This window comes from Kwoniella europaea, chromosome 1 (assembly GCF_036810445.1).
Source record: "Kwoniella europaea PYCC6329 chromosome 1, complete sequence".
Classification (NCBI taxonomy): Eukaryota; Fungi; Basidiomycota; class Tremellomycetes; order Tremellales; family Cryptococcaceae; genus Kwoniella; species Kwoniella europaea.
In genome coordinates, this window is record NC_089487.1 from 8,518,034 (window position 1) to 8,545,996 (window position 27,963).

Here is a 27,963-nt window from a genome sequence, read left to right on the forward strand (position 1 = left end):
GAGACTTGGATGGGATGATGAAATTGGGAGAAGAAACGAGGAAAGAGGAGGGTGAGGGGTTGAGGTTTATTTAGACGCGAACGCTCATTAAGTGGACGAGTGACTTGAAAGAGTGACCCATTTAAAAGTGAAAGGGCCCGCACTGTGACGACATGAACACGAACAACCAAGCAACATGCATAAAAAAGAAAGTCATCGTTCAACCATCAATACGAGTCCACTGCATACGAAGTAGAGCTCTTGCACACGAGCGACTAGCACGACAATGCCAGTACCACAGGAAGATGCTCTCCCAGTAGGAAACCCAACTTCATCCTCGCATACCGTCCCAGCGGAGGCTCAACCTGAAGTGGCAGAGGTTCTGGAGAAATTTCAGAAATTAGGTGAAGAAGCGGCTGCCGAAGAGGAAGGTGACAGTGATGATGAAGATGGTGAGGCTGAGGGAGAAGGAGAAGGCGTAGCTGGGGAAGGAGCGACAGAGGGTGCAGGTGGTGAAGGTGGTAAGAAGAAGAAAAAGAAGAAGAAGAAGGGGAAAGCTTCAAAAGCTGTTCAGAAGTTGAAGTGAGTTCTACTATAGTCGACAGATACTACCTACGTGTAGGTCGTCCGGCTAAATGATACGTCTTGCATCATAGGAATATTGCTACGGGTCAAGCACCTCAACAGGTAATTGATGCAGTTCGAGAACAGATGGACCCGCAAGAATCGAATACCGCTACTGATGGTGAGCTTTTCAGCACAAAGAATCTGTGGAAGGATCAAAGCTGATATGGAATTGCCGATGATTATAGAGGAAATTCAGAAAGCCTTGAAAGCAGCCGACTTTATGAAAATCTTGGAAGGTAAAGTAGCTCTGGGTAACAAATCAAATAGCAAAGATCTCGGTGAACATAAAGTAAGCTGACTATGCAAAATAAAACCCGTCTGGGGGCTCGCGATTCAATTGGGAAAGCTTACATTTCATTTGGGTAGTTCTGGAAAACACAACCTGTCCCTCAATTCCCTACTTCCTCCTCTGGTGCGGCATTAGAAGAAGGTCCGATAGATTCTTACAAGACCCCTGCGGATGTGAAGCAGGAACCTGGGGCTTTACCTTCGGGTTTCGTGTGGAGTCTGATAGATATCAAGAATGAAAAGCAGGTAAGCTGACCCAAATCATGATCGCCTTACTGATTGTAGCTAATGTCAAATGGAATGGAAAATAGTGTAAAGAGGTTTATGATTTGTTATCGGAAAATTACGTTGAGGATGATGAAGCTATGTTCAGATTCAAGTATTCTAAAGAATTCTTACTTTGGTATGTTGATCGCCTCGCCAGCTGTGATTATAGACGACCTGGTCCAACGAAGAAGCTGATCTTGGGGTGATATGCAGGGCATTGACTGCACCAGGATATTATCCAGATTGGCATATTGGTGTAAGAGTCCAAAAGACAGGGAAATTGATCGCTTTCATCTCTGGTATCAAGATTGAGATTAGAGTCAGATCCAAGTGAGTCCGATTTCTTCATAGGTTCCACAATACATACCCTAGGTGTCATTGAAGGAAGGTTTTTTCTCGTAATCGCTGACAACGTTGATCACTCCGCACAGGACATTCGATTCTGCCGATATCAACTTTTTATGTGTTCACAAGAAATTACGATCGAAGAGATTAACTCCTGTCTTAATCAAGGAAGTTACGAGAAGAGTAAACCTGGAGAATGTTTGGCAAGCTATATATACCGGTGGTGTGGTCATTCCCACTCCTATAGGTACTTGTCGGTGAGTGCTGCTGTCTACTATCTATCAATGTAAAGCTTTCATGGTATACACATACGACTCTCGTTTCGTAAATTTGTATGGAGTAAAGGAAGCAGATGACTGATGATCTGATTGCTGCTATATATAGATATTGGCACCGAAACCTCAACCCTCCCAAACTCGTAGACATAGGATTCTCCCCGCTCCCACGAGGATACACTATCGCAAGATTAGTGAAATCATACTCCGTACCTCCTCACCCTAGGATACCAGGATTCAGAGAGATGACCGAAAGCGATGTACCTCAAGTAGGCGATTTATTGAGAAAGTACTTGAACCGATTCGATATCGCTCAGACGTTTGGTAAAGATGAGGAAGTCAGGCATTGGTTCTTATCTGGACAAGGGAAGGAAGATAAAGAGGGTAAGAGGGTAGAACAGGTTGTATGGTCATACGTTGTTGAGGTGAGTGATACCTTTGATCAAATACTGAAAATAGTATACAATTCCCGAGAGAAGAAAGTGTTTTATGCTGATGATGTTTCTCGTTCATTATAGGATCCAACGACCAACCTCATAACCGATTTCATGTCCTTCTATTCCCTCCCATCAACCATAATGAAACATCCCAAACACGATATGCTCAAAGCGGCATACATGTTCTACTACGCTTCCGACGTGATCTTCCAACCTGGTGGATCAGCCGATGATGCTGCCACGCACGACTTGAAAACCAACAGGAAATTGGAAGAGAGATTGAACGCTTTGAGTAATGATATGTTGAGTATTGCTAAAGCTGTGAGTGCAAGGGACCCTTACTCCTCAACGCCCCGTCTCATATCGTGTCATCGACGGGTGGACGGATGGCTGATGAGTGCATGTAGGCCGGTTTCGACGTACTTAACGCATTGAGTTGTTTGGATAATAATATGTTCTTACAAGAACAAAAGGTCAGTTGATCGGCCACCTGATAGAAGAGGCTTGAGCTCATCTGAATCTTCCTATGAACAGTTCGGTCCCGGTGATGGTTACTTGAACTGTGAGTGTTTTTTATCTTCTGATATATCATATGAAAATATTTATATTGACCGGAATGTACCGTGCTGACGGTGTATACGTACCGTTCAGACTACCTATACAACTGGTCTTGCGCACCCATCGACGGTGGTCAGCGAACGACCTCTCAAAAGCAAGGTTCAGGTATAGGTGTGGTGATGCTCTAGATGGCTCCCTTCTATCATGCTTATAAAGTCTAACGAAATGAATGATGCATTGCATTTTCTCCTTTTCATGATGTACTGTACATCCGTACTCATACGGTATGAAAGAAGAATGAACTGTTATCATAGAGTGATACAGTGGATTATCAATCGTGATTGACCTTTCATATGCAAGAATGTTGATCGGTATGAAAGACTACAATCCACTAGCCTGAAGTATATATACTATGCCCAACAAAACAATCAACTCGGCTAAAATTAGGTGATATCGATCTCTAAACCATGAGAGAGAATTGAGCTACCCGGAAATCCCCAATTCCAGTCAGCTAATCGTTAATAACAAGGATATGGGATGGGACGTACCGTGCTCATATCAGGTTCGAATGGTAATCCCTCGAAAGTTCTGCTCAAGAATGGTGTGGCTGGTTCTGGGACCTTGTGGTTTTCATGGTGTTCTTCTGATTCTGTTGAATATTGATTAGAAGTGTTTTCTGAGATATCTTCATCATCGCTGGACGATCTGAACCTGGTCGTATGACTTCTCTTCCTATCCTCAGGCGGTTTCTGGTTGCGTCTACCCTCCTTTCCTCTCACGGACTTATGTCGAGTTCCATCCTTATTCTTACTATCTTCTTCGCTCGAGGTGATATCAGCAACAGAAATCGAATTTATCTCAGAATCAGACTCTGAGTCTTTCCTTCTATCCTTCCGTTCCTGCTTGCTTCCATGCTTATGCTTATCCTTCTTGCGATCTTGACTATCTCTTCTGGATCTTTGACCCTTGGGCTTGTCACCATTCGATCCATCTTCGAGCTCGTCATGCCTTCCGTGCATAGCTTGATAGTCATAATAATCACCATTCAATTCTGGGCTGATCCGTTGATTCGTAGATATGTCATTATCATCAGTAAAATCGAATTTGGTTTTCACTTCTGGCTGTGCCTCTTCCCGTGTTTCTTCTTTATGCTTGCCCTGAACCTCAGCCTTTCCATTAATTGTTCTTACTTGGTGCTGATCCAACTTAATCTCTTCATCTGGTGTTATATCTCTTTCTGCTGTCCCTCTCTCTGATTCGTCAACATTCGCCTGATTCCTTTCTCTTCTCTGGTCAATATCGATCTCTGCAGAGTGATCATCTTCGGAAGCGTAATCGTAAGCATCTATTATACTCCACTCCGTCCCTTTTCTTTCTGGTTTCTTTCTCCCATCTTTCCAAGTTTGAGTCTCCTTCAACCAATCTCCCTTGTCGTTCTCCATACTATGAACAGACCTTTCTAGGCTTGACAGGTCGTGCTGTGATGGCAAATCCCGCTGTCCTCCGTGATCAGTAGATTCCATCTCGATACTAACCCCATCTTGCCCATGTATCACTCTTTCAACCGAGGACTTGTCGCTACCGTTGTCATTACGATATTTCTCCTTTCTCATTCCAAGAACAGAAAATATCTTTTCTCTAGCTGACTTTGGGGCTGTACGGTGGGATAAATGATTGGATCCTCCTGGTAAATTAGGTAACAGTTCCAAGGTCTTCCCTTCCTTTTCACCTAAGTCATGCCGAGACGAGGCGTTACTATTTATCTTCGAATCGCTTGTTTTATGTGGCTTGCTGGCAGATACGGTTGAACTGGCTTTAGGGCTGCCTGGCTGCACCTTCGCAGGTATCGGTTGGAACACTATCCAATAATCTTTGTTTTCACCTTTCCTAACCGACTTGAGCGATACTTTGTGATTAATTCCCAATAGATCTCCACTATGTTCCTCCAGTAGGCTGATGATAGGATTAGGATTGAGAGTCTCGTATGTGGTGTCCAGAGCTCGATAGAGTTTCTCGAGGGATATTGCCTACAACAGATCGGTCTCCTATCAGCGAGTTCCATTTAATCCGAGTGCAATTATTTCAGCTCACGGGACATCCAAACAGTTTATTTGGTGTTTTATCCAACACTTCCCAGGTAGTAGACAAGATCGTTCTATCGGATATGTCGATATTGCCCATATTTTGATGGAATCACTTGACTAGATTTGTGAAATTTGATTTTTGCGTGAGTATTCTGATATTGAACTTCTGGCTTAGGGATCAGGATTCATTTTAGACAGTCAGCAAAATCCACGACCATTATGCTTTATCATCCTGTCACCGCCTCTACAAAGGTTCATTCATGCGACCAACCCTTTCATACTCTTTCAAAGAATGGATGTCCTGTCCTGGTGCTCATGGTCGATGCCACAGACCACCAAGATCAGATCTGGGCATTTCCGTCGGAAGGATCCTAATGACGTGCGTGCGGTGTTGGGTTTCTGTCTCTATCCCCAATGTTTTTTGTTTTACAACCCAAAGTCATTCAATATACTGTCAAAGAATCAACATATACGATTTCAGTGATCAACACTTGCAAGGCTCGCGCACTCATTCCGCAGTACCTATCTGACCTGATTCCTTCGATTCCTTCGATCCCTCGAAACGAGCTTAGGCCAGCTCACGATGTCCTCCGTCCCTTTGCTCCTACTCTTCCTCCTCACTCTCTCCATCCCTCCCTTCGTTCCCCTCCGTCAAATCCGCCTCGACGCATTCCTTATGCCTCTCTCACTACCTTTCATCCCATCCTCGACATTTGATAGCCTCTCCGACTCCAGACCATGGGACATATCCAGAGCTATAGTAAGACTGATCATTGCTTATTCGCTTTTTGCTGGATTTGGCTCTGTACTTAGAACACTAAAGAGGATAGGAGGTTGGAAAATCCCTGAATCATCGACCAACCAGCTGGTTAGAGTAGGATTATTATGGTTGTTAGCTTGGAGGGGTGCTACGTTGCCGTTTGTCCCTGATGAGAAAGCTTGGAAGAGACCTTTGGACGTTGCGACGATAGTTGGAGTGGGGAGTGGGGGAATTTGTGTAGTAGACGAACTTAGGGGGATTGCGAGGTTGATAGGTATCAAGAGTGAGTGTGATACTTCTGCTATACTTGGTAGGATTGCTCGGGATTCCTTCAGAGCAGGAGTATAAATTCAGGAGATGGTGTTGACCGATCTATCTGATGGAATAGGCTCAAATCAGTATCCCAGGTCAGGTCTGATATCCCGAACCATCCAGATCATATTATCGATACATCGTATACTCTTATCCCTTAGGATAATCAGTGCGGCTTTCGCACCTGTCAATCAGATACCAATAGATTTGTCTACTGCGAGTCAAGGGATAGTAGGGGAATAAGATAGGTTGATCGTGTAATTTCTATCTTACAGGTCAGACAATGCATACATTTGGGTATCCTGTGATATTTGCTGCACTGGGTATACGAAACACAGTACCTGCTGATCAGGTAAAGTATGCGAATTCTCTGAATTGTCGTGAGCATATAGCCTATTCATATCGTGAACAGTTAAGGTACGAGGAGCATCGACTACTGTTTACGATTGTACAATACGTATAAGATAATCCCACGATAACCAGACATACCAACATCAGCAGACCCTCGATGTTCAGCTCAGTTGATCACTGTTTTGGAACATGTAAGTGGATACCGTATGAATATGATCGTGATATATACCCCAAACGATGACCAAGAACAAGCGAAATAGGCAAATCAAGCTTCTTTCTTCTTCTTACCTTTATACGCCTACTTTGACGCCTGATGTAATGTACAAGAGCGAAAGAAGCCACTTGGCTATTCTCGGCGTTGCTTAGCTATCTTCTTGTACTGTTTGTACTGTACATACGCAGCTCGACCCCAGTACTGTCAGTGATAGCAGGACAGCTTTGATTTATGGGAACCGACGAGTATATTCGCAACTAATCCCATCGGATGGGTATCGGACCGGCATAAAAAGGGTTTTCAGTTTGGAACCAAACAATTGGTTTTTGACCATCCGATGAGATTTCATCGTCAGCCTACGGCTGTGATAGGATACGTTGGTTGTCAATGGGGAGATCGGCAATGACACAATGACGGAATGCATTCACATCCGATGCGAACCGTGATGTAAGTAAGTTATTCTACAGTAATCGTGATTGTAATGTTTTCAATCCAATTTGTCTCACACTGTACTTGTATCGAGAAGGCGAGTACAGATACGATTGACTTGAACCAAAACAATCATGAGACCAGCGCATTCGACGTCGACATTATCAACTACTAACAAGTGACCTTTGTACCTATCAAGGAGGAACGACACTAGACTACGGCCTACGGTATTCTGGGCATTGGACGTCAACATCATCCATCACCCTGTTTCGACTTTCACATTCCCCCTTACAGTACTCGTACTCCTGAGAAATCAACATTCACATACGTCGTTTTGGTCATCATCGCCGTTATCAATACCTCCATCTTCACCTGTAAAAGACCACTCTAAAAGACCACTCAATCACCAGCTCACTCATACAGACACTCTTTACGATATCCTTACCCTCCTTTATTTGCCTCTCACAATGATGGACCATTAAAACGTGAGTCAGGCGGTAGTTCCTTTCAGTGCAGTTTTGGAGATTTACCTCCTCATCTCAAGATTGTAGAATTCCGGTGGGTTGATCTCAATCAGGAGTTTGAACTGATATGATAGTCATTTGACTTGATAGCTGCCAAAGTGCAAGTGACTTGATTGCTACTCCGTCCACCTCACATCTAAAACCGACAGAGACAACCGCTAGTCAAAGTAATACAGAATAGTAAAAAGCGTTGAACGCTGTTGCAGACAGATACACCGAGGGGCCTAAAATGGTGTTCACCCTTCCCTCTTTACCGTCAGGAATACTAGGAGGCTTGATCGATACTTCCCCTCCCGTCTTCTACCCACCTACACGAAATACACCTACCAAACCACCTCGTACAAGATCACGATCTAGGTCAAGCGCACATGATCAGATTGATTCGCCTGTTCAGGCCATACCACCTTCACCATCCCTCACTCCAGTCAAGCAGACTCAGCCATATCCAGGATTGGGAAACCTCTTACCGGCCAGTGCATCCGTAACGGATCTGACAGGGGATTGGGAGCCCCTACCAGGTGGTGGATTAGGTGAAAAAAGGAGATTATCGATAAGCCGTGTAGCGAGTCATGGCTATGGTCATAATTCCAGACCGAACTCACCACCTCCTTCCAATGTCAGGCTGAAAACCCCCACTCGACCTACACACCGACGCTGTCATTCTGCTTTGCCTGCTTCCTCCCCCTCCTCATCTATCGCTTTCAGCTTACCACCTCCTACCGGTAAATTACAGGAATTTTCTATATCTCGAAACCCCCTGGCATCTACCAGTGCGATCAGTCTACCAACCCTTATCGAAGGACAAGGGGAACCTTCCACTTCCCACAGATCGGTGCCCGCGTCTCCATTGATCAATCCACATAGTAGGAAACCGAGTAAATCAAAGATATCGCCTATATCGCCTAATCTACCTTTGGAAGAGGAAGGTAAACTCGAAGATAATCAGATACCCGAATTGAAATTTACTAAAGCATCTTTGGAGAGATCGAATTCGAATTCATCAGTTCCACCTCCTAATCATTCTTATTCCTGTTCATATCAGTCCATGCCTCCTCCTCCTCTACATCCTGATCCAATCAATATCACTTATTCCCCCTCTTCATGTTCCAAGAATCAAAAAATCAAGCCTCCAAGCAGACCCGTCGCATCACCCAGATCATGGTCTGTACAAGGTATACATTCTCTCACTGGTGGAACACCAAGGAAAGGTTTACATTCCAGAAGGGGCAGTATAGAGTCAACTAGCTCGGTATCGGATATAGCAGTTTTAGCTACTTGGTCATTCCCCAATACACCGCCTAAAAACGATCAAAACGAGGTTGATCCTGATCCTGATCCTTCAGATACTGGTCGAGGTAGGAAACCTGGACCTTCAGAAAGATTAAAAGAAAGATTGAAGAATATACCTGGAATCGAAACTGGTTCATTCCAATTTCCCAATTCCGGAAGTTTACCTTCGTTATCTAAACCACTTGTTCCCCTACCAATGGGAGTAGATGGCAATCCAATCAAACCTTCTCGACCACTACCATCGCATTTGAAGAGAGTTGGACATAGACATACTCATTCTTCGCCTAACTTACTCACCATCCCCACGTCCACATCTACACCTACAAGACAAGCTCATGGTCAAATGGGTCCGCCAGCTATACCTCCAACGTCAAACCCATTATTCCCTCCGCCCAAACCTGTCCAACGAAGACCTACTACCTCCAGACTCAGACAGCCCAACCCGCTGTCTATGTCCACACATCAGAGTCAACCTTCCCTCGTTGGGGGAAAAGAGCTGGGTTCTTCGCCTGGCAGTATTGATTCTTTATCCGATACGTCCACTCTGTGTGCCAGTCCCACCACGTCAGTTAAATCGCTTCCTTCCGTATCGGCTGATGCGGATAGTATTGCATATACGAACATCAGTGGAAATGCATGGTGGTCTTTCACTTCGTTCAAGCGGAGTAATTCATGTTCCAGCGAAAGATCGGATGATCACAAAGAGAAGGGCCAAGAAGACGATGATGAGGATGATGGTGTTGAAGTACTTTCAAAATTGGTCACGAGAAAGGAATACGACTGGAAGCTGCATAGTAGTAAGGTTAGGACTGGGATGGAAGAGCATGAAGAGGAAGAATACATCGATCTTGATAACATGTAAATCAACACAGAATAAATCATACTCGTACTTGTGAGAGCACAGATCTGTCAGCTGGGAGATCTGTCATACATCGTTTTCCCATCAGTTGTTGCTAGTCATTCTCATCTCTGTTGTTGTTGTATGATAATTTATAAAGTAAAATGAAAATGTAAAGCCGATGATTTCTCCACATGTATGTGAGCCTGCCTCCTTGTCCCGGCCGTTTGACTCATCCGTGATAAATTAGCTGTTCGTACCATACAGATTACTCAGATCCGTTGCATATATGCCGCCGCATATCGGCTGTCCGAAATGACAATCGTCTCGGCACGCCGCAGGAGTACATCATTCGCACTGCATCTGTTTGTCGAGATTTATCCATCTGTACATCATCACCCCAATATCAAGAGGTTTTCCGTATATGCGTGTATGTACTACCAAGCACTGTGATTACCCCTCCAGACATGTCGGATGAAATAAGAATGCGATGCCGCAAATTATGCCGCAGGCTGCAGCAGCTTGGAGCAATCTTACCCCCAGAAAGCGCTCAGGGTTCGATGATATATGATGCGGTTTTTACGCCACTGCAGATCATCCGAGGTAACAAGGTTAAACATGTGCTTCTTCTCCATCAGACCACTGTACAGTTCACATCAGCTGAGGAGATCCTGCACAGGCCAAGAGGATCGGCTCTCAAGCGAAGCTCTTTCAGCTTCTGGTCAAAAATATATGCATCTAGACTTGACCTTGGTCTGTTCTGTATTGCATTTGTCTTGAGTGATGTCACCAAGCAACCATAAATCCAAACGGAAAAGCTTCCGTCTGCATTTGAATGTCGGGACATCCGAGCTTGTTAGCGTCGCACTAAGTCAATTACCCCAGTTTCATCTCCTACCGTTGCGCAGAGAAGGGTGGATGTAGAAGGGGATATACTGTAAGTGATTTAACCTTCCAGTTGGGGATTCTTAATCTTCGTCACAGCATCCTTCAACCACGTTGTATGGGGTTTAGATCAAATGAATCGTTGTCCAGACAACGAGCTCGAATGTGGGAATGGGGTTTGCTCTAACTTAGTGTACCATCAAATGACGTCGTCAAAGATCGTTTAACCACCCAGACAGAGTACAATCTGCCCATCAGTCGAGACGGAATTTTCGATTCGAGTGACTTATCTTATCCCTTGGGGGGTTTGACTTTGGTCAGATATTAATTCACTGGGAAGGAAAGGAATTATGGGGTAAAGAACACGATGGGTCTGATCGAGACCAACACTCACAAATTACTGCTGTACGAGACAAAGGACAGGACAACATGACGGTGAGAGAGGAGGCTGGGAAGAACCTCAAAAACCTTTTTGACTTTTCGAGGGTGTCCAAACGTCGAAATTTTTCAGCACCTGTCCAAGGGTGAAAAAGGTATAAATACCCCTCTGATCTCCTCGAATCGAATTGTCTGTCTTTCACAACACATCAACTCACAACAAAACGCACCAAAAAGTCATTCTCTTGACTCTTACAAGTTCGATACTTTCGACCCAACCGACCAAAGTCAAATCAGAAGTCTATACAAAGACCTCCACCGGTACACTACCAACAAAAACAAACAAAACAACAACACAAGATGTTCTTCGGTAAATCAACTGTCGTAGCTGCTATTGCTGCTCTCACTTTCGCTACTGCTGCTCCTTCGCTTGAGAAGAAAGCCCAAAACTCCGGTACTGCTACCTACTACGCTGCTGGATTAGGTGCTTGTGGATGGACCAACTCCGGTTCCGACTAGTAAGTTTTGTGTTCTCAACCTCCACTTCATATACCTTTACTGACATCGGTGAATTTTGTAGTGTCGTTGCTGTCAACTCTGCTCAATACGACGGATCCAAGTGCGGTAGCAAGCTTTGGGTATGGAACCCCGCTACCTCCACTATCGCTTTCCCTACCGTAGCTGATGAGTGTGAGTAATTTGTCTCCATCTTCACGATAATGAACGGTGTTGAAAGAGTGAATATTGATCTTGTGACTTGTACATCTAGGCCCATCATGTAACTCGGGTGATCTCGACATGTCTGAAGGTCTTTTCGGTCACCTTACCAACAACAACTTTGACCTCGGTGTCTTCGAAATGCAATGGGGTTACTTATAATCTCCTTCCCCTAAACCCCCTTCTCCCGCCAACGGACAATTTCCTTCTGATTCGTCACCTCGCATATAGATAACAATCTCATCATCTTTTAACATACCATCTTGGGTTTTAACGATCTTCCAACCAAAAAAACGAAACGTCCTGGTGACGTCCTGTTCTGACGACCTATCATATCATATCATATCATATCATATATAAAATAGATATAGAAACGCTCTTTTAACGATGGTGACGAATTTACTAGTATAATGTTTATATGTCTATGCGAGAAATGCATCTGACATATCATCCTTGCTCTGGCTACCATTGCCATGTTTGATATGGTCTTTCGACTGACTAACTCGTTAGTATGCTGACAGCTTCACAATTGAGGTTGAACTTCTTTCTGCCTCACGTAGGATTTACTCGGTATCGCTACGAGTAACATTCGATCTACACAGCTACTCGCCATATCATGTATCAATCCGGACTTAATCGATCCGTTGATTGCGTATCGCTTGGGAGAACGGGTAAGAATATAGTATCGATCCCTTGGATTCTCATGTTCACACTTCGAAGGAAGTAGTCGAATCGAACATAAGAGAGTATGCGTATCTTCAATCACCGTTTCTTTACACCCTCGTTCCTATATACCACACAACCAACGCCTCCGATTCATTGGTATTTTCCCATGTATAGATCGAGGTGATGTTCTTCCACGATTTGTATCGTCTACGATGCAATCAAATGTACCGGATACATCACGTGTACGATCCCATATGGTACTGTATGCGTCAATGGCGTTCACTAGTACATTCAAAAGCGCTAATACCATTCCCATGAGTTGATAATTTAATGTCAATCGTGTCCAGGCTTTCGTGTATGTAAAGTCTTGTATGGGGAATGAGAGAGAAGAGGTCATCGACATATGCAGATTCATTTTCGGTCCCTCGTTTAAATAAAGGTGGTTCGAAAAACTACCCCAGAAGCCACGTGGAAGCCATGCTATCCAGGATCCAAGAAATCCAGACTCAAAAATAGATTTTGCCGTACAGAGAAGTAGTGTAGTGCCGGTTCCCGGGGGTCTTACCTTAATTTCGGATTCGGAAAAAGTATATTTTGGTCGTCTGTAACCCCAAAATTGATCTACCCTTTGGTCCCTTATTCATATATTCAACCAAAATTTTCAATGACATCTCAGCTCATCAAGCTTGACCTCACTTGACGCAATATGAGAAATGGGGTGCTTTACATCACATCACATACAGTTAGGAAGTCCTTTTCGTCCGAAAAGGAAAGGGAACAAAGAACAAGTTTTGGACCTTGGACCTGCATCCTAGCCTCGGTGCTTGGTGCTTGGTGCTTGTCGATCCCTCTACCTAGCTAGAGGAGAGCTAATCTGGGGTTCTTCCTATCTTTGTCGATATCGGCTGACCCACCTGTACTTCCTCCGAGACTAGCAGCAAATCTTGACAAATCGTGCTCATGTCGATCATCTCATACCCTTAAATGCTGTCTCTGACACCCTTTTGGGTCTTTGGGTCGTTCTGGTCTTTCATTACCCACTCTGTACGGCAGGAATCAGTTAGGGAAATGAATAACATTTTTGTCTTACAGCATTTGGCCTGTATAGCTCGAAACTTCAATTCTCCACCTTTGGAGTGAGGTCTTGCTCTCTCCTTTACACCACTATCACACCATCCACCATTCAGGAAATCAAGAATCAGTTATGAGGTCTCGATATAATGTACTCGTCTCGCCAGGTCCATTGCAATACCACTGGCGGAAAGGCTTGGCGCCTCTTTTGACGGGAAGTGATTTTGGGGTTGTCCACCCCGCTCATATCCATGTAACTTTCTCCACACATTCAATTTTTTGTTGCCTGTCCTATCCATTGTTCGTGGGTGTCTGATCCACCGAACTTACCGCTTCGGAGCTGAACTTTTTATCTAATCTGGCCCGATGAAGAAAGACAAAAGACAGAGACGCCGTAAGTAACGGATGATTTGATCCGTTGGGCCTCAAAAATTTGTATTGTATTGTAATAATGAAAGACCAGAACATGTCTGCATGTGGGGATCGGAGTAAAGATCTTATCGAGAGTGAAAGAGTGAAATGCTCTCTTCTCAAGCTTGATCGGGTCATATGGCCGAAGACCATTTGAGTTCATGTTGGAGCATCGTTGTCAGTGGTCAGAACAGATATATAAACCCCTCAATCTGAATCGTTAAATCTCCTCTCTCTTCTTCACCAAAATACAGCTCCACTGTCAACTCACTCACTCACTCTCTCATTGATTGAATAAATTAAAACACGGTCTAGTACCTACAACCAACTACACACATTCACTCTATCAAAATGTTCGCCAAAGTCTTCACTGCTCTCGTCGCTGCTTCAGCCGTCCTTGCTGCTCCCGTCGAATCTCAACTCGAGAAGAGAATCACCCACGATGGACAGTGAGTCAACCTTACCTTCCTCTCATCGTATCTGGTTTTCTTTGCTAATTACTCCAATCTTGTCTACAGAGCCACTTACTTCGAAGTCGGTCTTGGTGCCTGTGGATGGTGGAACGTTAACGAGGACTACATTGTCGCTCTTAACTCTGCTCAATACCAAAAAAAGTGAGTGGCAGATCCTCATTTGACCCATTCTTGGTCATTGTTCGCCAACTTTCGCTTTGCTGTTCGTTGTTCTTCGTGCTGACATTCATTTTCGAATTCAGCGGCGGATCCAACTGTGGACAAGGAATCACCCTTACCAACTCTGCCAACGGCAAGAAGATCGTTGTCACCGTCGCCGACGAGTGCCCAACTTGTGACGATGGATCTCTTGATCTTTCCCCCTCCGCCTTCTCCGCCCTTACCGACGGTAACATGGACCAAGGTGTCTTCCCTATCTCCTGGCACTTCAACAGGAAGCAATAAGCTGGTCGCATATCATCCATGATATGTGTCTTGTCTTCTTGTCTTCGTGAAGTGAAAAAATGAAAATCAAAAATGAAATCTGTGGTTAGCCACAACTGCCACCAGAGGACCCACCACCTTACTACTTCTATGTGAACGCCAGTCGTTCTCATCACCACACGACATACCTTACTACATCTATCACACCGTTATGAACACAATCAAAACCAACTTATCACGATCGCTTAGAATATATCTAACCTATATATCACACTCATTGTAGAACATCTATCATTTTTTTGGGACTTTTTCGGAGAATCATAATTATATATATACTATATAGTTAACATACCATATCATTGTATAATCTAAGACATTTTTAGTCAAATGTCAATCAAAAAGAGCTGTACAAGCTCGATCTTATATGCATATAGAATGCTTAGAACTGTCATCCTTCTCTGTACATTATCATCTGGGAGTCATGAGGAAGTGGTCAACCTCCACTTGACGATTTCAGTACCTGACTACGGTTTTCGCAATGTTCTTATTCTCAATCCTCAAACACCTCTCTTTGTGTGTGTCTCGCCAATCCGACATTGTATAGCACATCTGCCAGCAGGAACAGACCCAGCAAGCATACCATGAATAGCCATGATAGGCTTCTCCAACTTTGTGAGTCACCTTGCGGCTGGAACGTAGCTCGCAGTCGGGTTGGATTGTTTACGTTGAAAAGCATATCATAGATTCTTCGGAATTACTATAATGCGATAGGATGGAATGAGGATAATTTATATAGCTCCATAACAAGGTCATCAAGCTGTGAGTACGACTTGTTCCCTGTTCAAGAAGGGCTGTGAGCTAATGCGGGAAATATCTAGCTCTACTGTAGGTCTATCGCTCATGTAACTTGGGGCTAACCATCTTACCCAAAACTCGCAGTGACTTCCAAGTCCCCCAATCACTCATTCTCCAACTTGCCAATGCCCCTACACCCATCTTCTTCAACTCATACGCTCTAGATGCGCTGCCTCAGCTGAATGGAAGTATACAGTATATCACTACTTCAGAACCGTTGGAGCAGGTACGTGCGGGCTATCTTCTACAGGTTGCATGTACAACATTGTTCACTGATGACCCCTGATTGTAGATTGGTCCTTCGCGCAGTATCAGGTTCAAGGATGTCGTAGAAAGATTCAAAGTCTTCCCACCCCCGAAGAAACCCTTAGCCAAAGATGAAGTCTGGTTAGCAGGTAAGAGGATAGAAGGCAGAGGTGAGTCGTATATCTCCCTAATGCTCAAAGTCTGCATTCACAACTGACTTCAAGATACATTGTTAGATTACCTACTGTACTCTCGACTTCATCTACCATCACTTCACCTATCCGGTCTGGCTACCACCAGACTCACCCCAACTCTGCAAGCACACTTGGCATTCCTCTCTCAACCGGCTTCTCCAGCAGCTACTCGACCCGCATCACCCAACACCCCTCCCTCGCACTCCCGTCAACCTTCAGAACCATCCGCGCCACCTTCCCAACCACCTCCCCCAGGTAATATATTACTATCATTACAACATGATACGGGACGGTATTCTGGTGAATATACCTATTCGGCCCAAGATGGGATGTTCGGTATAAGAGGTTTATACAATTTCGGCTGGCAACCGTCAGATATCAAAAATCTCATTTACAATCAATCCACCCCGTCTGGAGGGGTGATAACTGTAGTGAAGAAGGAGAGTGAACCGGATGGCAAGAGGATAGACGAAGAGGAGATGATGGAAGGTGGACTTAAAGGGAGGTTCTCGGCTGGAGGGGAAGTTTACTTTTCAGCTAAACAGAGGAGTTTTGGAAGTGAGTTGATCGCTTCGCACTGGCTCTTATACCATTCACATTTCCTCCAATTACTTACATTTCCTTCTTCACGTCTTTCTGTCAATCTCATATTGATATAATGCATAGTTTCAACCGGTCTTCGATTCACCACGATCCCACAATCGCCCAACGGTCCACCCGCCTCACCCCCAACAACCCTGACACTTCTCTACAACCCGCTCATTGGCTTCTTGTCATCCGCATATTCTGCTCAAGTCTCTCCTACTGTAGCATTATCGACACGGTTTGGCGTTAATGTCTACTCATACGAGAGTGATTTGGCTATTGGTGGCGAATGGTGGATTGGCCGAAGAAGGGGTAAGAGGGATATCACTCAGCAGTCTTCTGCTTCTTCCCCTTTTAGTTCTAAATCTATCCGACAAGATGGAGAACTTGTTAGTGAGATGCCAACGAAAGCGGATGAAGAAAGGATAAGTCAATTTGAAAGCTGGCGTGAAGCTTCCTTAAGGCCTGCGGAACAAACGATCGAGACAATACAGGATGGACCATTGAACGTCACTGAGATCAAGACAAGAGCGGTCAATGACCAAGCAGACTTGACAAATGCGGATGAAGTCGAGGCTATAGATGATAGAGATGGTGTATTGAAAGCCAGATTGTCTGGGAACTGGGTGAGTGAAGTCATCCTGGAACGATATGATCTACCTCTCGTCTCGGCATACATGGGAATGCATCATTATGATCATGCTAGCTAACAAAGCGTCATTTCTTTCTCAGTCGATCGCTCTCCTCTACGAAGCACGTATACGGAAATGCCTAGTTTCGGTCGGTATAGTATCTGATTTAGCGAGTAGACAGAGACCTATAAGAAGTGTTGGAGTGGAAGTCCAGTATTTCTCGTAGGATCATAGAAAGATTTTATCGTCAAGTGGTTTGTATGTAACACAAGCATCTGCTGTCTGTGGATATTGCAACGTGATATGTGGCAATCAAACAAGTTCATTCATATTAATATATATCTTCAATCTTCATTTATTCTCTCGCCATTGAGATATCTCGGTCTTCATTTGGTTCTCCGATGACGGTTCAATACAAATCAATCCCGAGTGAAAATCCTCCTTTCATGTTCCTTCGTCCACTACATCTATCATGGGAATGAAGGTGGGCATTATCACGACCGAACACAAAATGTTTAACAATTTCTACAAAAGTCAATCTCTTAAATAAAACACCATCGTCATCCATCATATATCTAATACGATCCTTTCTCTTCTTGAGTTGGGCAATTACCAACTTGTATTTTCGTCTGGTTCGTTTACCCTCGATAATCTCAGAAGGTGATCTTGCTTGTTTGATCTCTTGAATGACTTTTCGATAAGTGAACAAAGATGGGATATCTCGATAGACTGTAAATTGAGTGTCGGGGTTGTGGGAATGGTAGATATCCATATCGAGTTTGGACGTATGAGGGGATTTGGTGTATCCGGTGGTGGTAGTGGTGGTGGCGGTGGTCAGTCGGGTCATTGCGACGATGTTTGGAGTTTGGCGGTGTGGTGCGGGGGTATAACTTGTATGAGTGGCGAGTATCGGGTGGTGGATTTGGGCTAAGAAGAAGAAGAAGAAGAAAATGAATGAACAAGTCATTTATCGATATGGGACGAGGTTTATATACCTTTTTCCCCCTCATGATGAGTACTGATATGTACAGTAGTTTTTCAATAAATATAGTTCGATTACCTGAGACATCTGACTACCAATGATCCATCGGAGACGAAGTACGTTGCTTGTTGCTCAGACATCATTTCCGGTGCATGCTGTAATGTGATTTAATGGAAATATAGTTCGATAAAGCCTCGTACGTCCAGTCCTGCTGGACCCTTCCGCGAGCATTACATACATCTATAGTCCTGAGTGTGGATAAGTGGCGGCTTAATAGATAAAGAAGATGAACGGTACTTCTGTTCATTCTCTACTTTTCATCACGCACTGATATGTTCTCCAGAAACAGACATAATTCACAATTTATAATCCACAAAACAAAATGTCTACCGATACTCTCGTTTCTACCTCATCTACCCAACCTCCCACAAGCACTGCCACCGCCAAACCAAGCCCTAAAATCATAGTACGAGATTATGCGTATACACCTGTGAAAGTATATGAGATCATCCCACAATCGCCACTTTCACCTTCGCCTTCATCTTCATCGTCCTCAACGGACTCTTCGAAGTTGCTCACACCTACGACCAAGGAGATTCCAGTTATTGGCTTAGCGAGACACTGGGAGGATGTTGTAGTCTGTGAATCACCGGAATGTAAGTGAACATCAAATGTCAAGGTATGGTAACTCTTGCTGATCAGAAGTCTTAATACCCTTGTAGGTTCAGACGACGAAGATGGGATGGTATGGAAGAATAATGAAGGGTCTGGCAAGGAACATACATGATTCGACGTCACTTTTTCATATGTGCTCGTATAATACATATAGGAGGTATTCTGCGTACGAAGATGCATCTTGTTTACTATACATGACCGTTATCGTTTTACTGCACAGAATTGTCTCTCATCCACTGGGTATTATACAGTGTGATATTGTGGGGTCACTGATTATACGGTCTTATGTCTTACTCGTCTATTAAAGGTGAACTGCCACTTGTTATGCGTAGTGCTACCGTGCTCCATTAGGTCATAACCAACCTTGTTTCATATGGAGAAGGACATTTCGAGTGATTAACAGCACAGCTTGAAATATGAAATATGAATAACGTACTCCTAAAATATGACAGCAGAAACTGATTTCTGGAGATAAAGTTCACTGGCAGCTACTATATGCACAACTTGCATGTAGTAAGTTATTGCAATTGAAGGTGGAGATCGTTGCCACCACCATTGATATAAGTCATAGCATGTTCATCCGTTCTTCCTTCTTTCCATCCACAACCCAATCATCATCTATGCCTACAAAATATAACATTAAGATTGACTGAGTACTAAATCTAGCAAAATAGTGAATTACTTGACGATGTCTCCGTCATCATTCACATCAAGCCTCACCACTCTCGTCACCCCCCCGAAAGAAAGTGAGATTCTCAGAGGAGAATGATTATTTCACTATTCCTCCTAGAAAACTCAAACACAAACACAGATCCGGGGGTCAACCGATCTCTTTATCCGAATACAATCTCAGACAGATTCTCGAGGTTTATCAATCTCCCCCTACTTCTCACCCTCGGACCACGGGCAATACCAAAGATCTTATGAATGATCAGTGTGTGTGGGGTATAGAAGAGGAATGTATTGGTGATTCGTATACCCAATCTGGCGTAGAGAGAGCACGAAGAGAAAGTAGGTTTATTCTGCACCAAGATAGTGTGTACTGGGTATTGAAGAGCTGAATAAATGATTTTGAATAGGAGAAGAATGGCTTGGTAAACCGTCGTATTGGGATCGTACCTTGTCATTTTCTTTCACCAACTTATTCGACGGTATTATGGATTTCTTGACTTTTGGATCTGGAAAAGGAGTTGACGATCCTTCAGAGTCGAATGATATGAATGGTAAGTCATTCAGCATCTTGACTTTCATTTGATCTTCTGGTGGTGGAGTGAATATGCTTATGTCATGACTCGTATTTTTGTATCTTAGAATACAAGATTATCACCAAGAGACGACTGTTTAGACCTACCACGTATAGTATCGTGTTTAACGATATGACAAGAACAACCTCTTGATCGAATCTCGTTTGGTTCCTAGGGACAAAAGGATATATGTGTCTTTGATGTTTGTACATGTCGGGAATTGAACGATGAATGCATGACTATATGATTGCCATTTTCAACTGAACTCACTTTTCACTTCTTTAAATCTCGATCGAGTTTCCTGCTTTATTTCTGGTCATTATAATTTACCTTTCCCCTCTTTCTCTCCATCTTTGATCAGATCCAAAATCCCATCACCATCCCTATATACACAGGCCCCTTTGCCAATCACCCTATCTTCCAATCCGCGCTGTTTGACATACTCCCATATCTCTGCTGAATCAGCACCAGGCTGGAACCATATACTCCTTGGTTCTCTATTCGGATCAGGTGGAGTAGGATATAGCGATTTGAGGATACCTATTCCGACTAGGGGGTTGATGATTATTGAGATGGATGTTGAAGGGAGATCAGGTATTTGGGTCTAAAAGTATAGGTGAGATGAGTACGAACTGACATGGGAAATAATAAAAATGGACAGCCCACTTACTGCTTCAGTCAACAAGCTTAGACCTTCAACTTCCTCAGAAGGTTTGTTAGGTCGAACGGCTGTGACAGGGAAATTACGTTGTTGATACCTACATTCACGGATGATGAATTAATGGACGACTGTTGACTATTGGTAATCAGACATTGACACTGACCATCTCAATATCTATATGCAGTGAAGCGCAATTCTATCAGCAATGCCTTTATCCCAGTCAGTCAAGCGAGACTATCCCCCTACGCTCACTCACCTTGTTATCCCACCTCGACCTGTCGTTCATCGTCCGACCTATCACAGCGAACTTCTCTGCCTTGAGGAAATACTTCATACTTTCTGTGACTGGGCTGGGTGACATCTTGAATGAATTGTGAGTGTGGACCTGAGTTGTAAGCCTTCAGAACATGATAGTCATGAAGCAGAGTACAACCATTATCAAGCAGGGAGACCGTGAACTCCTCTTTCGTCATCATGTTGTCGTCTTCCGTCCGTCCGGCTAAACTCCCTTTATTTAGCCGAGCTGGTATCTGTACGAGTAAGTTATTGTAGTGATGATGAACGAGATGACATGCATATGCTCTGTATGCTCTATGAAATGCCAGGGATATTCCATCTATCCCTCCCATTCACCTCTTTTCACCTCCTCCATATCAACCTCCTCATCCTCACTTTCTATCTCCTCATCTGCAATATCCTTTTCACCCTCCCCTTCACCTTCACCGCCCGCTCCACCCTCTTTAGCTTGAGCGGCAGCAGCAGCTCGACGAGCCTCTTTTGCTCCTTTCGACAAGTCGGCTTCAGGTGGGATGGTTCCTTGGGTACTACATTGCAATTCATACTTAGCATTCCTCTGAGGATGCTCAAAGAAAAGGGAGAACCAAAACTCACTTCAAGAATGCAAGGCCGTTGGACATGGTGCAATCCATTTGACGCATCCATTTATGGAAGCTACATCATACGATATCAATCAGCGTTTGTTGTCCAGATAAAGTCGCTGTGCTTGAATCATGTTTGCGATCAAGATCAAAAATGACCCTCACACATGAGCTTCCAATTCCTCTTGTCTCAATTTCTCATAAATCCATTTCACCTTGAAATCACGCATCTGCTCAGCATATAATCCGAAATCCACCGGATCTCTATCTTCCTGGAGACCGTTCGCCTTGGTGGTGATTCGAGCATTGTATACTCCGAACTGAGGTGCTTCGAGTAACAATCCGAGAGGAGGCGCTTTAGGTACATGAATACGTTTAGGACCGAAAGTCTCTGGAATCAAGGATGGTGGCGAAGCTGTTCTACAAGCTAACATTGCCATTGATATCATCTTTCGCTATAACATCAACCAAGATAAGGTCAGCATCACAGACTGTATGAAATGATATAACAAAGATGTAGTCAACTCACAATTTGATGCAACATGAAACTTTGACCGTGGATCATGACGGAGATCCATTCGATTTCACCATACACCTGAGGATCTTTCACTTCTAATTTGATCATGAATCTCTTTACAGTTCTATCGTTGAATGGTTTACCGACTGTGAAATTATGAAAGTTACTATTTACCCCAATTCATCTCATCAGTACTTCATCTTGTCTGTAAAATTTTGGGATGATCAGACCTACTGAGTACCTTTATATTGAGCGATCAGTTCTCTGAACCTCTCTAAAGTCTTGCTATCAACCCTGAATCCCCTTCTCCTTTCGAATTCTCCCCTGTTCTTGGGATTCACCTTTCCCCCTTCCTCTTCGCCCTCAGGCTCCAGCGATGGTGCAGCATCGACGAAATCTACTGCTTCTTTACCTAGTAAATCTCTCCATCCAGGCGATGACTTGTCCAGCCTTTTACCCAAGGGATCATCCCTTCCAGGCGGTAATAGACAGTAGGAAGGTAAGAGGTATTCGTAGATACGTGAGTCGGCGGCTCTATAATGTGACAGAAATCAGTTAGCTATGTTCTGCTATGTTGGGTGGTCGCTTCAATGGCTGAGTTTAGTCGAAGTACCGAACTCACGTTCTAGCATTGAAGGATTTGACTGTCCTGACGAATCCCCACATCCTAATTTGATCAGGTAAGATGGAGTTGACGTATTCTGCCAGTGTCTTGTATCCTTCCGGAAGAGGTGGCTCGACGATCATTTTCAGTGAGATACTATGTCGAAGAAAGGTGGAATGGTCAGCTTGTCGGATACATTAAGGGGGATAGAGGCCCCGGCTTGCAACTGACCAATTTCCAGCTGCGTGCACACCTGCATCAGTCCTAGCTGCTCTCTGAACATCTGATTTCCTATGATCGTTTGCGTTGTCCGCTGAGATAGCACCTGCTTTGACGAGTGCTGCGAATACGTCTCCTTCGATAGTTTCTGAGCCGTGCGTTTGTCTGCATAATATTATCAGCTATTGGGCTTGAGTATTATATATGATTGAAACACTCACATTTGCATACCGTGATATCCAGTACCACAGTATCTGTATATCAGAGCCATGAGATCAGCTTCAAGTCCGACTGAATACTGAGCGACAGTGGATGGAAGCTAACACCTACCCTACCAGCAAAGCACACCTCCTCTTCGGTAACCTAGCTTCGGTCTCTCCTTCCTTCTTCTCTCTAGGTGTCCAATCATTAGGTCTCCTATCATACTTCACCGCATCCGGTCCCTTCTTCTCCCTCTCTTTCCCCTTGCCTTTCCCACCATTCCCATATCCTTGTCCTCTCCCCCAAGTCTTCTTCTTCTTGTCTTCACCATTCTCAGAAGACATGGCGTTGAACATTGCCTCTTCAGGATCGACATCCACACTGACATTCACACCTGATATGGGGGTATCAGAAGGTGCTGAGGCAGTGGGCTCGACATGAGGCTTCTTAGCTGGAGGTTGACCTTCTTCAGGCTGTTCGGCCTTGGGGTTCACTACTCCATCTTTCGACTCTGCTTTTGGGGAGGGGGATCGAGCTCGTTTGATTGATTCGGTAGCTTCCATCGTTGCTATGGCTGTGGGGCAAGAAGTACTTTTCGATACCAAGGCAGTTAAGAATTGACGTAGACGAGGCAATATCATGCAAGTCTGGCGAGGTTGTGGAGGATAAGACAGGAAAACAAGAGATCAGTCGAAGTGGAAGACCCAAAAAACGAAAACGTTGAAAATACTGGCTGGGTATTTCACTTTCCCACGGTTGTAACATGGTGACACCGGTTATCGCCACCATCTCCCCTTCCGTCATCACCACCACCCAACAACAACAACAACAACAACAACAACAACAAAGACCATGATGATCATGACTGTAACCTTAGATTATATATCCCTCTCATGGACAGCCTGAACGTGATACCATATCATACTCGAGACATGATCCACAATGGCACCCTCAAGTCCATCTCAACATACCAACCCTCTTCTCAACCTTGTCAACCCATACTCTTCCGTCGCTCGTTCCACCTACCCAGATCCCGATAGTCCCTCTACCATGCTTCTGAGGGAGCTACAAGGTGGTGACGACTCGACTGTCAACGACGACGACGATGATCAACATCGAAATGACAGGATGTCACCTACACCTACACCTGATAATATCCATCGCAGAGCCACTGGTGGCTCACATATACGTACACACGTACTGACGACCTCATCAAGTTCCTCGGAAGATGATGAAGCTCCTCCTCGATCATTGATATTTGGTGAACAACCTTTAGCAGGTGATCGAACACCCAAATCGCCCTCTAGACCTCTCATACACAGTGATCGTACACCTATACCGAGAACTAACAGTCCTGGACCATTTATCAATCCCAATATCCCTTCATCATCTACCTCCACCAGATCGCGATCACGGTCGACATCACCTGGTCCATCAACTATATCAGTCTATGCATCTGGCTTAGAAGCTACGAATACCAATCTTGGTGAATCATCTATATCCAGAGATCCATCAACATCACCTGAATTAAATAGACCTAACAAACCATTCCCTCCTACTTTTCGAGAACCATCTAATGGGTCAATCTCCCGTCCTAATCCAATTCCATCTTCTCGACAAACTAGTAGCTCAGGATACCTAGATCCTACCTTTACGAGTGAAGCTGAAAGCTCGAAAAAGGGGAAAGGCAAAGCTAAGGCTAAATCAAGGGATAAAGGAGGAAGGAAATATCATGCGTTACCTGCTCAGGAGGAAGAAGACGAACATGAAGAACGAGGAGATAGAGGTAGATATACTGGATTGCAAGGCAGGAAAGATAAGATAGGAAGGAAAGGGCTGAACGATTATGAGAAAGCTTTGTGGAAGTGGGTAAATGTAGAGGACTTGGACGGATTCTTACAAGAGGTAAGTCAGCTATGAAACTTCGTTCGGTGGAACTGATCTTAGCTGATGAACGAGGCAGGTATACGATTACTATAAGGGCAAAGGAATATGGTGTATAGCACTTGCCAGAGCATTGAATCTGCTGTATGTTCAGCTGTGTCTTGGCTTAGTCGATGTCCAGATAGCTGATAGATAACATGAACGGCAGAACCACCTTCTTCGTCATTGCCTTTTCTACCTTCCTCACGTCCTGTATAGATTACAAGAAATTGTGGTCGGAAGCATCTGGACCTGATGCGATAGCAAGGTTGGATGATGTATTAATAGAGAAATGCATAATAAGGTAGGTCAGCTGGTTCTTGAGGGAACGGGTATCGTTGAAGCTGATCTCACTCTGGCGTGCAGAGCTTCATTTCCTCACATGCTATTCATGATCATCATATCAGCCTTCTTCATCTTCCAACTTTCCTCCTTCGTTCTTTCCCTACCTAAACTTCTGGAAATGTATCGCTTCTACACCTACCTACTAGGTATACCAGATGTGTGGTCAATTCCGCCGTTTATCGTTCATGATATAACGAGCTCACAGTGTGATATATTGATAGGCCGATATACAAACCCTACCTTGGCCTGAGATTGTTCGACTCATAGGGGAAATCAGGAATCACAATCCAGTCACATCGTTGTCTAATGGCGGAGCAACTGCTTTAGCGGACATGGTAGATGAAGCGGATCAAGCTACGTTTAAGAAATTGGATGCTCATGATGTTGCAAAGTAAGCTACCCAATGGCTACAGGATTCTCAGTCATGACAGCTTACATTGCTATGTTCTTTCCTCGGTTAGCCGAATCCTGCGTCAGGAGAACTACCTCATCGCATTATTTAACAAAGATCTCCTGGATCTCAGAGTTCGCTTACCAATCCCTCATTCGCTTGATCATCTCGTACCTCCCTCACTCCTTGCTCCAACCACCGGATCTTTACCTTCACACACTTCTCAGCAGGATAGAAAGTTCATATCGTTTGGCGCGAATACCCTTACAAAAGCTCTGGAATGGAATTTGAGATTCTGCTTGATGGGTTATTTGTTCGATACGAGAGGTCAGGTCAAGAAGGAGTTCGTGAGAGAGCGGAGAAGGAAGGATTTGGTCATTGGGTAAGCTTTCTTCAGCGTTTATACCTTCGGGCGAATAAAAAGCTTATCAATTTGGATAGGCTGAAAAGAAGGTTCATCTTCATGGGTGTACTAAACGCTATCTTTGCGCCGTTCATAGTGGTTTATTTGGTTGTGTATTCATTCTTCAGATATTTCGAGGTGAGCTTCATATCTGGATCTTTCTCAAAGGTCCGACAGCTGATTTGACCATGTACAATCGTAGGAATATCACAAGAACCCATCATCAATTGGAGGTCGACAATATACACCTTACGCCCAATGGAAGTTCCGCGAATTCAATGAATTGCCACATCTGTTCGAAAGGCGATTAGACCGTTCATACCCTATCGCCAAAGAGTATATCGATCAGTTTCCCAAAGAGCGAACGGCTCTGATCATGCGGTAAGCTGGCTTAGACCCGGGTAACTCCTGAGAGGGGAAAGATGAGCTTATGTTTCGATGTGTGTAGGTTCGTAGCATTCATAGCGGGATCATTTGCAGCCGTTTTACTGCTCGCTTCGGTTATCGATCCAGATCTATTCCTGCATTTCGAGATCACCCCTCATCGTACGGTCTTATTCTACCTAGGTCTCTTTGGAGGTGTGTTAGCAGTGGCTAGAGGGATGGTACCGGAGGAGAATATGGTGTTTGATCCTGAAGAACGGATGAAGGAGGTTGTCGGATATACACATTATCTACCAGCGGAATGGAAAGGGAAATTACATAGTCAATTCGTGAGTGTGCTTTTGATTCAGTCTCCCATATCAATGATAGGTTAGCTAACCTGTGGTATCTCTGTTTTAGGTTCACCAATCATTCGGTCAATTATTCGCTTTGAAAATAACCATCTTCTTCACCGAACTTCTCTCAGTAATCCTCACTCCCTTTGTCCTATTCTTCTCTCTCCCTCCATGTGCAGGGGCGATCATCGACTTCTTCAGGGAATTCACCGTCCACGTTGATGGAGTAGGATACGTATGTTCATTTGCGGTATTTGATTTTAGAAGGAATGGTTCGGATCCCAAAGCAGTTGATGAAGTTGCGGCTGCACCGTCTACGTCTACCACTCAAGGTACACCTGCTGCTGCTATCGATCACAATCAGACTACTAGAAAAGCGAATCGAGATAGGTGGACAGAGAAAGGAAACGAAAAGATCGAATCCAGTGTACTTCATTTCAAGGCTACTCATCCAGATTGGCAACCTTCCGATCCGTCTGCTTCTTTATTCTTAGATAGACTTGTTGGACAACTCAGATCACCTAGATCGCCCCGATCGCCTAGGACGAATTTCCATCGTGGATTGGGACTAGAAGGTTCAATGTATGCAGGGGGTGGAGGACGTGGATTGGGTATATCAGGAGTGGGGATGGATGAGAGGAAATTGAGAGAAAGAAGGAATGAATATGAAAGAGCATTTGATAGATCAAGTCATCTGATCAAACCTTCCAAAAGAAGAGAAAGGGAAGATGAAGTGATACAGGAACGTAATGAGGATGAATCGCAGAATGAGGATGAGGAGGGGTTAGAGGGATGGAAGGAAGATGATAAAGGTAAAAGAGTTGATGGGGAAGAAGAGAGATGGAGAGATGAAGGTGTTAGAGGGATCTTACAACAGGTTCTGGGCAGGTGATGTTATTTTGTTCATTGTAGATTGTAGTCTGACGTCGTTGTGTTGGGATCAATGATCTTATTTCTTGTGGTGGACGTTAATGTAGCATATATACTGCGTGGATATCACTACTACGACTCGTTCGAATCACGAATGTACGATAAATGTATATACGATTATGCACACTGTGGTGGACTATACATTACTTGATTCGAA

The 27,963-nt window shown here is 44.2% G+C and overlaps 12 protein-coding genes across 12 annotated transcripts; 8 read left to right on the plus strand and 4 right to left on the minus strand.

Moving 5' to 3' along the window:
• Positions 1-265: 265 nt before the first annotated feature.
• Positions 266-2,964, plus strand: V865_003231 (glycylpeptide N-tetradecanoyltransferase; the record flags this gene model as incomplete). The annotated part of the gene is made up of 12 exons (XM_066227028.1): positions 266-561; positions 636-724; positions 792-895; positions 973-1,140; positions 1,206-1,297; positions 1,375-1,491; positions 1,593-1,763; positions 1,891-2,206; positions 2,300-2,539; positions 2,626-2,691; positions 2,753-2,780; positions 2,870-2,964. 12 exons carry the CDS (start codon positions 266-268, stop codon positions 2,962-2,964), a joined length of 1,782 nt encoding a protein of 593 aa, XP_066083125.1.
• A 193-nt stretch (positions 2,965-3,157) lies between these two features.
• On the minus strand, positions 3,158-4,957 carry V865_003232 (uncharacterized protein; the record flags this gene model as incomplete). The annotated part of the gene is made up of 3 exons (XM_066227029.1): positions 3,158-3,259; positions 3,325-4,803; positions 4,868-4,957. 3 exons carry the CDS (start codon positions 4,955-4,957, stop codon positions 3,158-3,160), a joined length of 1,671 nt encoding a protein of 556 aa, XP_066083126.1.
• Positions 4,958-5,443: 486 nt separating this feature from the next.
• On the plus strand, positions 5,444-6,175 carry V865_003233 (uncharacterized protein; the record flags this gene model as incomplete). The annotated part of the gene is made up of 2 exons (XM_066227030.1): positions 5,444-5,903; positions 6,009-6,175. 2 exons carry the CDS (start codon positions 5,444-5,446, stop codon positions 6,173-6,175), a joined length of 627 nt encoding a protein of 208 aa, XP_066083127.1.
• Positions 6,176-7,679: 1,504 nt separating this feature from the next.
• On the plus strand, positions 7,680-9,602 carry V865_003234 (uncharacterized protein; the record flags this gene model as incomplete). The annotated part of the gene is made up of 1 exon (XM_066227031.1): positions 7,680-9,602. The coding sequence occupies one exon, from the start codon at positions 7,680-7,682 to the stop codon at positions 9,600-9,602; it is 1,923 nt and encodes a 640-aa protein (XP_066083128.1).
• Positions 9,603-11,201: 1,599 nt separating this feature from the next.
• V865_003235 (uncharacterized protein) lies at positions 11,202-11,720 on the plus strand (the record flags this gene model as incomplete). Its single annotated transcript, XM_066227032.1, has 3 exons — positions 11,202-11,359; positions 11,422-11,531; positions 11,611-11,720. The coding sequence occupies 3 exons, from the start codon at positions 11,202-11,204 to the stop codon at positions 11,718-11,720; spliced, it is 378 nt and encodes a 125-aa protein (XP_066083129.1).
• Positions 11,721-14,057: 2,337 nt separating this feature from the next.
• On the plus strand, positions 14,058-14,623 carry V865_003236 (uncharacterized protein; the record flags this gene model as incomplete). The annotated part of the gene is made up of 3 exons (XM_066227033.1): positions 14,058-14,155; positions 14,225-14,320; positions 14,422-14,623. 3 exons carry the CDS (start codon positions 14,058-14,060, stop codon positions 14,621-14,623), a joined length of 396 nt encoding a protein of 131 aa, XP_066083130.1.
• Positions 14,624-15,253: 630 nt separating this feature from the next.
• V865_003237 (uncharacterized protein) lies at positions 15,254-17,340 on the plus strand (the record flags this gene model as incomplete). Its single annotated transcript, XM_066227034.1, has 8 exons — positions 15,254-15,274; positions 15,346-15,455; positions 15,542-15,683; positions 15,750-15,873; positions 15,940-16,104; positions 16,153-16,455; positions 16,564-17,108; positions 17,215-17,340. The coding sequence occupies 8 exons, from the start codon at positions 15,254-15,256 to the stop codon at positions 17,338-17,340; spliced, it is 1,536 nt and encodes a 511-aa protein (XP_066083131.1).
• Positions 17,341-17,523: 183 nt separating this feature from the next.
• V865_003238 (uncharacterized protein) lies at positions 17,524-17,961 on the minus strand (the record flags this gene model as incomplete). The annotated part of the gene is made up of 1 exon (XM_066227035.1): positions 17,524-17,961. One exon carries the CDS (start codon positions 17,959-17,961, stop codon positions 17,524-17,526), a length of 438 nt encoding a protein of 145 aa, XP_066083132.1.
• Positions 17,962-18,478: 517 nt separating this feature from the next.
• V865_003239 (uncharacterized protein) lies at positions 18,479-18,883 on the plus strand (the record flags this gene model as incomplete). The annotated part of the gene is made up of 2 exons (XM_066227036.1): positions 18,479-18,752; positions 18,819-18,883. The coding sequence occupies 2 exons, from the start codon at positions 18,479-18,481 to the stop codon at positions 18,881-18,883; spliced, it is 339 nt and encodes a 112-aa protein (XP_066083133.1).
• A 1,451-nt stretch (positions 18,884-20,334) lies between these two features.
• V865_003240 (uncharacterized protein) lies at positions 20,335-21,037 on the minus strand (the record flags this gene model as incomplete). Its single annotated transcript, XM_066227037.1, has 4 exons — positions 20,335-20,619; positions 20,686-20,773; positions 20,840-20,850; positions 20,933-21,037. 4 exons carry the CDS (start codon positions 21,035-21,037, stop codon positions 20,335-20,337), a joined length of 489 nt encoding a protein of 162 aa, XP_066083134.1.
• A 255-nt stretch (positions 21,038-21,292) lies between these two features.
• Positions 21,293-23,658, minus strand: V865_003241 (tRNA pseudouridine(38-40) synthase; the record flags this gene model as incomplete). The annotated part of the gene is made up of 9 exons (XM_066227038.1): positions 21,293-21,500; positions 21,568-21,627; positions 21,720-22,009; positions 22,084-22,237; positions 22,306-22,605; positions 22,694-22,831; positions 22,907-23,059; positions 23,116-23,148; positions 23,225-23,658. 9 exons carry the CDS (start codon positions 23,656-23,658, stop codon positions 21,293-21,295), a joined length of 1,770 nt encoding a protein of 589 aa, XP_066083135.1.
• A 379-nt stretch (positions 23,659-24,037) lies between these two features.
• On the plus strand, positions 24,038-27,768 carry V865_003242 (uncharacterized protein; the record flags this gene model as incomplete). The annotated part of the gene is made up of 10 exons (XM_066227039.1): positions 24,038-25,000; positions 25,059-25,123; positions 25,188-25,322; positions 25,385-25,520; positions 25,585-25,754; positions 25,825-26,136; positions 26,196-26,295; positions 26,360-26,538; positions 26,606-26,870; positions 26,941-27,768. The coding sequence occupies 10 exons, from the start codon at positions 24,038-24,040 to the stop codon at positions 27,766-27,768; spliced, it is 3,153 nt and encodes a 1,050-aa protein (XP_066083136.1).
• Between the last annotated feature and the right edge of the window lie 195 nt (positions 27,769-27,963).